The 12,683-nt window shown below is 36.7% G+C and overlaps 1 protein-coding gene across 4 annotated transcripts in view; it reads right to left on the minus strand.

Moving 5' to 3' along the window:
- Positions 1 to 2,639: 2,639 nt before the first annotated feature.
- The window catches only part of LOC126272389 (uncharacterized), a 363,563-nt gene continuing 353,519 nt past the window's right edge, over positions 2,640 to 12,683 (minus strand). For all 4 annotated transcript variants that reach the window (XM_049975211.1, XM_049975212.1, XM_049975209.1 and 1 more), the window contains exons 9-10: positions 5,626 to 5,855; positions 2,640 to 5,411 (exon numbers count right to left, since the gene is read on the minus strand). In XM_049975211.1, coding sequence (XP_049831168.1) covers positions 5,078 to 5,411; positions 5,626 to 5,855 — 564 coding nt within the window. In that variant the 3' untranslated portion in view covers positions 2,640 to 5,077. The remainder of the gene's footprint in view (positions 5,412 to 5,625; positions 5,856 to 12,683) is intronic.

Raw genomic sequence — 12,683 nt, forward strand, 5'->3', positions numbered from 1 at the left:
TCTATGAAGCATATAAATCATGTTAAATATTTGATCCCAGCCAAAAATGGAAACATTTCATCTGGTGGAGGAGCTGGGATCAATGTAGATCTCTGACTGAAATGCTTACACAATTTTGAAGCTTCAGGTGCCTTTTTATGACATATTGTAAAAAACCAAGATTTGAAACAAAATTTGGACAAGGGAAAGAATAAGCAAAGACAAACAACTATTTGGACAAAATACAACACAAAAGTTTGGCCATGAGTACAACAAACTGCAACACCATACAACTGAGCCAGCAGCAATATCGTGATTAGCAACAAAGTATTTCCAATAGTTGTTTCTAATTTTCCTCAAAGTGATAGCATATGTAGGTTATGTGAAGAACTTTTTTTAAGGGATTGCAGTTTTATTTTTTGATTTTATTTGGAGTGATTATTCTTCATTTTAGTCTCTAGTAACCTGATTTCTATGTTTGGAGCTGTTTAATTATTGTATCTTTGGTTTTTTTATTGAAATTTATGTGTTGTAACTGATCCTCAGCCTTGTTGTCTAAGAATTTGAACTGTATGTTTATTTCTTCTATGTGTTTGAACCCTAGGTCAAGTCTAGTTTCCAGTCTATCCATTCTCCCATTGACTTGTGTTGCAAAATTATTGATATTTAATTTCACCAGTTGTAAGCTGGTAACCATTTGATTCAACCTTGAATCTAATTGGGTAAAATTTTCATTCATGTGATCTGTCATTTTTTCTGTAACCTGATGATAACATGATTCCATGTGTGGAAATCGCAGTTCATCTGTGAAAATTTTCATTGATTTGTTGCATGAATGTATGTAATAATGCAGTCTTAGATACAGGAGAATGGAGGAGGAGGATAAATGAGGAAATCTACCCCTTGAAGCAACAACCGACAATACTCCATAAGCTGAAGATATACAGAATCCAGTGGGTAGACACACAGCCCATTTGCCAGAAGGATGACAGGTGAAGAAAGCACTTGAGGGGGAACCAAACACCACTCACCCCATAGGACAACCAAAGCAGCACTGGATGGCAGACCCAGTGAAGGACCTTAGCCCTGGGGATTGAAGACACCTGGAGGAACCGAGCATAAAGCAGAAAGGAATGGAGGCAGTTCAGTTTGTGGAAGCAGCAATTGGTCTGCAGGCCTGTTAACACTGGATATGACATATGAATGTGTTCTCTTTTTCCGAAAAGTTTGATGTTTAACCTCATCACGCAGCCTTCACAATGAAACTTAATTCTCTTTTGAACACACCGCTGCATGAATCTCACTGTTACTGAGGCCTACACAATTATTGTTGAATGATTTTCTACACAACAATCCACACACTAAAACTATTTCTGTGCTTTTACTGTTTTTTTATACTTTATAAATGATTTATTATCATCACACATCACCATCTTCATGCACTCAACTTCGGGGGTTCAGTGGAAAGATAATGAACCAGAGAGATGATTGTGAATGTGCACAACTGTGACAGTAGTACTGCGGGGGCAATAGAATGAAATGGTACTTACTTTCTGGACACATCTTATAATATTAAACTTGTTTATTCACTTGCTGCCATTCTACAAATTATGTCACAGTGGCACATTTGTCATGATTACATTTGTATTAGATAATTTCTTTGGTAAGTTCTTATAAGATTGCAGGTCTGTCTTGGTTTCTTTTTTATACACATCGTTTCTGAAGCCTGTAATCACAGCATGGTCATCTTTTTTGTCTCTGTTATAATATTCTCCATATCTCTATTTAATGTGGTACCAGACTTAACCCTCATGAAAACATAATGCTGTGAATGTATATTTCCACAGATGTGTGTAATACTAAAACACTTATTAGTAGGATCAGATTTTCAACACTGTGTCATTTTTTGAGTCTTAAATTTTGAATATTTTCCAAAAAAAATGCTTCTATACAAATTATTTGTAACCTTGTCATCACCCAAAACTAAGTCACACTCTGAATAGTGAAGATGGTACAAGTTCATCTTTTAAGGCAATTTTAATATTTCATGTACATAAGGTATATGGATTACATAAGCAAAAAAAAAAAAAAAAAATTGTGTCTGGAATGATACTGAAGAAAGTGGAGCTATTCAAGCTGTATGTCATCACTTGATTGACTGTGGATATGTTACTCAGATGTACTACCATTTAAAATATTTGCATTACACTACATGCACTGACACTATATGATTTATTGATCCATTTTCATCTACAGCTGCATGATGTGCACGATATATTTGGATTTTTATGTTAATATTAACAATTTGGGATATAATAGACCTTTGTACATAAAAATACACATTAATATATCAATTAATGATGAATACTTAAATAAATTGCACTATGACTTGAAGGGATGCTAATGCCTTAGTTTTTCTTTCCTCGTGACATGTGATTAAGTATCTATGTCTCTTGGTAGCAGTCAAATTTTAAGCACAGCACTGACACGTATGAGGTGCAGTGCAATAGATCATCAAAAAAGAATAATTTTAATATACTTCTGGAATAATTTTACTTGCCAAGAATACCAGCTGTTAGTGCATAACTGACAATTATAATCAATATTATTTGTGACTACAGGAGGTAAACTAATGGAGGACAATAAATATTCCAGAAAAATAAAAGATTTAAATATTTATTTTACAACCAAGTATAAAAGATACTTTCACAAATATATGACACACTTATGAGTAAATCCATTGTTAATATGTGAATGCAGGTACACTTATAAGCTTAAGTCATAACATCTCATTCACTCACTTAAATACACTATCATACTTATCACAGAGGTAGCTTAAAAGAAATTGTAGTTCATATGTAATAAATCTGAACAGTCTTTTGAGATCTTCAGAACAAGAATCATCCATTTCAATTCTTATAATAGTTGTTATATCCCACTCTTCACTTCTAAAATATATTCAAACCCAGTGCACACATGATTAAAACCATTCTCTTCATAACAAATAAAATTTATAAAAGATTAAGAATGGTAGAGTATGTATCTCAATGAAATTAACAAATGAAGTTAAAATGATGGGTGTCCTTGGTATTTACCTGAAAATTTCCATTTTGGCTTACAGACAATAAAATGACTAGATTAAGAAATTGCTTTCAGCTAATTCAGCTGAATTAGCTCAAAAAGTATTTGTTCACCTGTCTGGACTGGAAATTGTTCAAGGAATAAAAGGTCTTAACAATTAACTTCAATATTTACATAAATTTAACAGGGGCCTGAAGGAAACAAATGCCTTAGATGACAGAAAAATCAAAATCCATACAGTAATATGCCAACAAGTGACAATATCATAAAAGCAGGTAAAATGAACTTTCGATCCTGAAACTGTAAACAATAATGGAAAACTCTAATAACAGAAAGGTAGGGCACATGACATTTAATTAACTCAGGACTGAACTGATAAAGATAATGAAGTTACTCTGTTTTTCTTCTATTACTTTGTATTTTGCTCACCTATGGTTGTCTAGTGAAAATATTTGTGTGTTTGTGTGTGTGTGTGTGTGTGTGTTTTGTGTGTGTGTGTGTGTGTGTGTGTGTGTGTGATAGAGAGAGAGAGAGAGAGAGAGAGAGAGAGAGAGAGAGAGAGAGAGGTCAAAATTATTGCAAATGAAAATGACAATAATTGTGAGATTTGGAAGTTTTAAAAATCTAGTGAGAAAGTTTTAAAATGAGTAAAATGAGAATCAATGCATTCATTGAATACAAGGCACACAAGATCGGTTATGTAGCATTTCAGTTTCATGCAGGATTGAGTGGGAGAACAGTGTTATTAAGGTTGTCAATGAGTATCTGTCAAAGCAGAAAATGGTTTCTTTAGGCTACATATCATTTATGACATAGGCTTGATGTTGTACATGACTGGATAACTCTCAGCTTTGCATCATTTCTGAATATCAGGTTGTGTGTTCTCACAGCATATATTTTACTCCTTCTGTGTGGTGTTATGAATTTACTTGTAAGAATTGAACTGTAAACATTCTAAGAACCCATGTATGTTTTAGTTCATAAGAAACAATTGACAACTTGCATAGAATCTGTATTGTTATACGGATGAATAAACATGTCAATCAATCCTTCTGTGAGGGATTTTATGCTTATGGTTGATTTCTTAAAAAATCTCTCTCTCTAAGGTTAAAAATTCTTACCATGATCTCATCAAATGCACATTCTCTTCTGTGTATGAGACTGACATTCAGTACTTAGTTATTAATGTCTGTGTTTGACATTTCATTCCTCTCAAATGTGAGAAATCCAATTTCCATTAATGTTATACACTTCGGTTTCTTTTATTAAAACCATTAAAAATATTCACTATTACTCATTTGAAAGGAAATTTATCTTCTTCAATAGCCTTATAGGTATAATTCTGGGAAAAGCAATACATTAACAAAGAAGGTAGTTCTGTTACAAATACATTTCATAGAAAGTACATTTATTTTTTTAAAATAATTTGTAGTCTCTCCTGTAAATTTTTAATATTTTTGAAAAATGTAATGCTCAGCCAAAAACTCCTACTTTATGTTTCCAACAACAATTTAACTATAAGTTTTATAAAAACACATACAGATCAGTCCAACCTTTATTACTGATACAATGGCAGTACCTAATTTAAAATAAAAAAATTGCCATTGACACTATGATAATATTGTCTTTTCATACAGTAACAGAGCAAGTCGAAATTCAAGTGTGGTATCGGTTCTATTGCCATATTTCCAGCTATTTATGAAGACTAAAATATGATGATAAAATAGAAATGCCAGTGAAGTAAAATGCAAAATAAAGTTGATGGGTTAAATTCTATCATGTAAATATTTCAAAAACTAGTTTCTCAATGTATGGAGGATGATAAAATGCATTTTATCTTCTCATTTACTAGTAAACTTACTCAAACTGACAATTTATTGAATGGTTATGTAGAACAATTTAAGATGTTCTCTGTGCTCAATTTTTTTAATGGGAAATTGTGATGATACACTCATTGCCTTTATACTAAAATCACTGCATTTCCCACAGGATTCTGTAGAGAAAAATATTATGCTATTTACTGGAATGCAAAAATCAGAATGAGCAAGGGGACAGCTATTACACAAACCAAGTAAAGGGCAGTGCGAGGTTCACAGGTGGACTGAATAACATATTCATTGTTCCATTCTGAATCATTTGGTTTCAAAGGTGCTGGTAGCTCCAGGACTACCTTCTCATTTGACCAGAAGTCTAGTGGCAGAGAACATGCTTCTGTTGAATTGACACATGCATCCAAGGCATATGAAACATTGTAGACTCTCTTCTCCAGTTGGAAGTATGCCCTCATATAGTTGGTTTGTACTTCATTTTCACTGTTGAATACAAAGAAGTAATAACCAGTGGCTGGAATGCTGCAAATATAGAAAGAAATGGAATTAAAAGCAATTTATGTACAATACTAGGAACAATTTTGGTAAGCTAAATTTGAAACTATTATTTTCTTAAAACAAATTTTGAAGTTTTCCAAGTCACACTTTATTTATGCAATATAGTGATAGCATACCCTGGCTAGTGCCCCAGCACTATGATTATAGCTTTCAGTGAAATATAATATTTGATACTTACATATAAGTCAATGTGTTATGCAGTCCTGCTTTGTTGAGAGACTCTTCGGATTCACTAGCATTGCAGAGCCTACTTGGTGTGAGTGGCAAATTGAGCACAAGCCCTGCACAGTTGAGTAATGCTTCTTCACTGCTTGAGAATGATGACCAGAATTCTGAATTTGACATGTCTAGTGGGTCTGTTTCATTTATTACAGCATGGTGATCTGCGAAACCATCAGGCACCAGGTCCTGTTCAGAATGAGAAGTGTTTAATTACCTCTGTGACAACTGCAACTTATAGAAAAGAGTAGTGTGTGGATCAATCAGATGTACACTGATGAGTCAAAACATTATGACCACTGCTCACTGCAAAACTGTATGCCTCCAGTGGTGATTTGGACATATGATGCAGTAAGGAAAGAATGTAAGTAGAGCAGAGACAAGTGGATAGTCATAATAGTGAATATACAGGCCACAAATGTGCAAATCCACTGATATAAGCAGTTTTGACAAAGGGCACATTGTTGTGATGCTATGACTGGAAATAAGAATCTTTGAAATGGTAAAGCTGCTTGCCTGTTGGCATACTGCAGTTGTGAACACCTATGTAAAGTGGTTTACAGATGGCCATCTTGTATTGGACAAACACGTCCCATCACAAAGTGGAGAGGTTGGAGCATCCCACACTGTGTAATCCAGCATAGGCAGCATTCTGTCGCAGATATGATGACAGAGCACACTGTTCAAAGGCCATTGTTGAAAATGGAACTCCACGTCACACAACTCCTTCATGTTCCTGTGTTGACCCAATGACACCATCAGTTATGAATGCAGTGGACACAGCATAACTGAGTTTTCACCACGGATCAGTAGAAATGGGTTGCCTGTCAAATGAATCACTTTTCTTGTTATACCAAGTCAATGGTTGGGTCCTTACACGCCATCGTCCAGATGAATGGCTGCACAAAACACATACCATGCCACAGATGCAGACCAGTAAGACAGAATTATGCTATGGGGTACACTGAGTTGGGTTTCCATGGGATCTGTGGTGGTACCTGAAGACATCATGACAGCAGTGAAATACGTGAATAGTACTGCAGGCCACTTGCATCACTTCATGTCTGAAGTCTCCCCTTGCAGTGATAACGTCTTCCAACAGGTTGCAAGGTCAGAATCATACTGCAGTGGTCTGAGGGGCATTATAGTGAACTCACATTGATGTCTTGGCCAGCAAATGTGCCTGATCTGTACCCACTGGAACACATATTGGGCAGCTGCGTGCCCGTAAACCACCTGAGCATAGGCATCTGGTGCCATATACTTCTAGAATCCTGTCAAGGACTTGTAGAATCCATGCCAAGCAGGATGTCTGTTGCACTGTGTTTGAAAAGTGGAACAACATATGATGAAACAGGTGGTTGTAATGTTTTGGCTCATCAGTGTAAATTAATTTTATGTAATAATATTTTTAATATTCACAGTTAACTCACTCGCATTTTTCTTACTGTTCTACAAGATTCTTCTTCATGGCTCTTAACTTTTGCCATTGGCTAACAGATTTTAATGCTGATAAAAAAGATGAGAACCTGTCTCAAACAAACTGCATATGAACTATTGTACCCCCTCATTGATTGTGAAGCAATTTCCACCAACTGCTTCCTTAAAAGCAAGTGATATGATGCAGTGATTAGTACATTGGAATCATGTGCAGGAGGATGATGGTTCAAATCCCCATCCAGCATCCAAATTTAGGTTTTCTGCAACTTCCCTAAATTGCTTATGGCAAATGCTGGGACGGTTCCTTTAAAAGGGCATCGGTGATTTTCTTCCCTAATCTGAGCATGTGCTCCATCTCTTGTGAGTTCATTGTCAACAGGTTGTTAAACACCAGTCTTCCTTCCTTTTACAGGTTCCAAACATGTGGGTGTTATAGGGTGAGAGGTACAGGCTGTGTGATGGATGTTGAAGGGCAGTCCATAGCATTTCATCTAATTTTTGTTGGGTTATTGCTACGTGTGGGATCGGGTTATTGCTACGTGTGGGATCACCTGTTACAATGGAGAAGTAACACAGTTCTTAACAGGGTGATAAGTCATTTTTTGGTTGGTAGGCATCTCAGACTTGGCAACAAAAATTCTAATAGTAGGTAGCATTGTTCAATAATTCCTGGTGGAAATAGACCAGCAGAATGGATATATAGGCTCAAAACACTATATTGGCACTATTTGATTTGGGGGCATAATGATGGATCCAAGTCTCATCACACGTGACAATTTTACCCAAAAATTTGTCACTTCAGTTTCTGCTCTTCATTCAGCATCCTTGACATCCAATGAGCTGACAATTTCCATAATTCCATCACCTTTCAAATGATTGAATACACACTTCTATAGCTGATTTTAAGTTTCAAATAGATTTGAAGCACAGTTATGTGTCAATAAAATTTGATGAAGTCACAAATAGTCTTGATGCTTTTCACTGAGATGCTGCTGAATGAATGAAGCAAGTGGAACATGTTTTCGAAATTCTCTCATCCCTTCTTGAAATTATTATATCAGTACTCCACTTGGGGCCATGCACATTTTCATTGCCAAACTGTTGTTGTGAATAGTAATGATTTTCAGCAGTACTGATTTACTCCTTCATGAGGTCTCTGCTCACTATAAATTATGCTTTGTCATCTAGACAGAAAATAAAGTGAATCAAACAAAACCTTTAGGAGTTTTCCCTTCTGAATGGGATCATTTATATACATATTTCTTCTTTATCCTCAATATTTCCAGCCCTATAAGATTCTTCCACTCTGAATTTTTGATTGTATCATTATTATCTTCTCCTCTCCCTTTAAAGACAGTAATATATACTGATAGACAAAAAAATGAAGCACCCAGAAGACATCATTGGGTATTAATGTAATGTCAAACACATTGACACCATCGACAGATAAGTAAAGGATTAGAGGTGGAATTCTCTGTGACAGGCAGAATGGTCACCAGTGTTCATGAGTGTTGTTCATGTTTAGTGTTGTTACCAAGCCTTGTAGGGTACACACTGGATATGAACTGTGACACGAGTTGAGTGATCACTGTGAAAGGCATGGAGATGTTGAATATTTGTGTGATGTTATGTTATTGGCATCTGACAAGAGTTTGAAAGGGTCCTCACTGTGGCCTGAAAGGGCGCAACATCAAGTTAATAAGTTAGCTCATAGTGCCAAGTAATTTATGAATTTGACTTGACTTTGTAATCATCTTAGTAACATCATGTACCCACTCAACCTATGAAGTTTAATTTCATTTCCTCTTTCCTTCTGATTGCTTCACTTTTTTAGATGGGCATCATATGTGAATCATGCAGTATCCAGATTTTTACAGCATTTGGATCTAACAGTGGGCTGATTTCATCAACATGAGAAGGGAACAAGTAAACTGTAAAACAAATTTTGGCGAAGTAGGTGCTGAGTAAGTGGATTAAGGACAGAACAGACCCATCATTGTTTAATACCAAAATCTGGAAAATAGTGAGGAAACAGATTGTTACTTTCTCAATTCAACAAAGAATGCAGAAATGTAAACAGGCAGAATTTAGCAGAAATTCATCTGTCTATAAAAAGATTGATATGCAAAGCATACAACAATTTTCACTGTCATACTATAGCAAAAGATCTTACCAAGAACCCAAGAAAATCATGGCCCTATGTACAAATGCTAAGAAGATCAAAAAGAATCTGTTCTGTCACTCATCAGCCAATCTAGTGTTGTAGCAAAAAGAAAGCAGAAGTTTTGAATTTCATGTTTAAAATATTATTCACACAGGAGGGTTGTACATGTGTACCATTGTTTTACTGTCTCACAGGCTCTTACATGGAGGGCACAAACATAGGAATCCCTGGCATTGAGAAGCATTTGAAAGAGTTGAAAATAAATGACCCATGAGGTCCAGGTGGCATTCCAGTTTGATTTTACAGAGAATACTCTTTGGCATTGGCCCCTTACCTAGCTTACTTTATCACAAATCTCTCACCCAGCGCAAAGTGCCAAGTGAGTGGAAAAAATTGTAGGTGACCCCTGTAGGACAAAAGCACAGACCCACAAAGTTCCGAGCCAATGTCATTAATATTTATCCAGAATTTTTGAGCATATCCTAAGACTGAATATAATAAGTTTTGTGGAGTCCAAAAAATGTCTTTCAGCAAATAAGCAGGGATTTAGGAAGCACTGCTTGTGTGAAACTCACCTTGCCCTTTTCACAATATTCTGCAAACCATGGATGAAGGGCAACAGGAAGATTCCATATTCCTAGATTTCCAGAAAGTGTTTGACACAATCCACACTGCAATTGTTAACAAAGGTCCACGCATATAGAACAGGTTCTCAGAAATGTTAGTAGTTTGAAGACTTCTTAAGTAATAGAAGACAGTATGTGCTGTCCTGGATGGTGAATGTTCATCAGAGACAAGGGTGCAGTACTGCCAGGAGTTCCCCCAAGGGGAGTCCAATTGTACTGCTCTTGTTCTCTATATACATAAAAAATGACAGACAGTGTGAGCAGCAATCTGCGACTCCTGCTGCTGATGCTGTAGTGTATGGTAAAAGGTCATCACTGAGTGAGTGTAGGAGGATAAAGGGTAATTTATATAGAATTTTTATTTGGTCTGATGGATTGTAGCTCACAGTAATTGTATAAAAATGTAAGTTAATTGCAGATGAGTAAGAAAAGTAATCCTGTTATGTTCAAATATGGTTTTAGTGATGTGCAGTTTGACACGGCACATTGATTATACATTGCAAAGTAATACAAAATGGTATGAGTACATTAGGTTGGCAGTAGGGAAGATGAATGTTCAATGTCAGTTTATTGGGAGAATTCTAGAAAAGTGTAGCTCATCTATAAAGGAAACTATGTATATAACACTAGAGTGACCCATTCTTGAGTACTCCTCAAGTGTTTGGGATCACCGCCTGGTAGGATTAAAGGAATACACTTAGACAGTTCAGAGGTATGCTGCTAGATTTGTTACAATTAGATTCAGTCAAGATGGGAGTATTATGGAGATGCTTCGAGAACTCAAATGGAGACCCTTGGAGGTAGGACGACATTCTTTTCATGAAACACTATAGAGAAGACTTAGAGAACTGGCATTTGTGGCTGACTGTAGTATGATTCTACTGCCATGAATGTACGTTTTGCAAAAGAACCACAAAGGCAAGATAAAGAATATAAAGGCTCATATGGAGGTACATAGACAGCCGTTTTTCATTTTTCCCTCACTCCATCTGCGATTCCGACAGGAAAGGAAAAGAACAATAGCAATATGAGGTGTCCTCTAGCATGCATCACGTGGTGGGTTGTGGAATATGTAGATGTAGATGGATGCCCTGCAATATTCTGTGTTGTCTGACAGAACTGATCAGAGACTAGCAGTAGCCAGACTAGAATATTACCCCATGCATGAGATGCCATTAACACCACAGCACAAATGGCTGCACTTAGATGATGCTGTAACAGGGAAGCATGGAATCCTGAAGAATGTTATGGCTTCCCACTAACCAGGATGACCACTGTCTATGAAGTTGGTGGCAACCTGGCAGGAAGTCCCATTCTGCCAATGTTCTGGAGAGGTGGCACAACACTGTGACTTCTTATGTCATCGCAAAGGGGAGGGGGGGGGGGGGGGGCAGTCTACTTGTTGGTCACAGCTAGTAGTGATTTATGAAACACCAATGACACAACAGTACATCACGGACTTCCTGCATTCTCATGTGATACTCTCATGTGACAGTATCCTGGCGTCATTTTTCAACAGAGTAATCACATCTGCATATGGCAAGTGTCTCTACAAACTGTCTGTGTGGTGTTGAGGTACTCCCATGCCCAGGAAGATCCCCAGGTCAGTCCTCAATAAAGCATTTGTGGGACCAGCTTGGATGCCAACTGAATCCCAGCTCCAGTATCCAGGATATCAAGGACTAGTTGCAACAGTTATGGGTCAACTTGCCTCGGGATGGGATATAACAGTTTATGACACCCCTTCCAACTGAATCAGTGGATGCATCCAGGCCTGAAAGGGTGCAGCATCAAGTTAATAAGTCAGCTCATAGTGCCAAGTAACTTATGAATTTGACTTGACTTTGTAATCATCTAAGTAACATCACTTTTTTAGTTGGGCATCATATGTGAAGACTAAATGGCCATACACAAATTTCTACATTGGCAACACCCAATATTCCATTTCTGAACATTCTCTAGAAGTGAATAGCAACACTTGAGTACTCATTTCCCCCCCACAAGTAAATTGCATTGTCTTATTACTATTTACCCGATTACAAGACGAGTCTTTGTTTCCAAATTCGTCATTTGAAAAATAGGGCCATCTTCTATTTGTAGATTAAACTATTGCTGCTGTGGCCAACATTGTTACATTGTTCAGTAGAGTATATAGGGGTCATGTCAGATTTATAAGTGTTGCCTTATATTTAGAGATGAAGCTTTGACTATGGAGGTCACATGCAGATTTATTTTTAAGAATTCAGAAGGGCTGGGCTCAACAAATGATAGTTGTGTTCCAACAGACTTATGATTTCACAATGTGCTGAAGCAATTGATACAGTATTGACATTGCTCGAACAATCATGTGGCATTGACTTGCGTGGCACTAGTGCAAGAGATAAGCAAGGAACTATGAACTAGCCCCTACAACAGTCTATTGTTCTGATTTTAATTTGACAATTTTGTGAAACACAGGAGGAAATAGCATTAAATTCTATCATCTTACTTTTGCTGTATTTTGAACAGGTTTGCATTAAACATTCTCACACATGTACGGCTACTGCATAAAAACATTAATGCTGCTTTTTGTTAAGGAAAAATAACACACAAAAATGGAAATTTCATCCTACAAACAACATTAGGAGATGGTAAAAGTATAGATAGGGGCAATTGGTATGCTTACCTGTTTCTTGCAGCAATGTTGTCAAAACTTGCCGTGAGGTATGACAGGAATAAATGGAGCTGTATCAACTGGTTCTACAAGGCCAATGAGAGCAGCCAGTAAGCAATATGCTTGAAAGCAAG

This window comes from Schistocerca gregaria, chromosome 5 (genome assembly GCF_023897955.1).
Source record: "Schistocerca gregaria isolate iqSchGreg1 chromosome 5, iqSchGreg1.2, whole genome shotgun sequence".
Classification (NCBI taxonomy): Eukaryota; Metazoa; Arthropoda; class Insecta; order Orthoptera; family Acrididae; genus Schistocerca; species Schistocerca gregaria.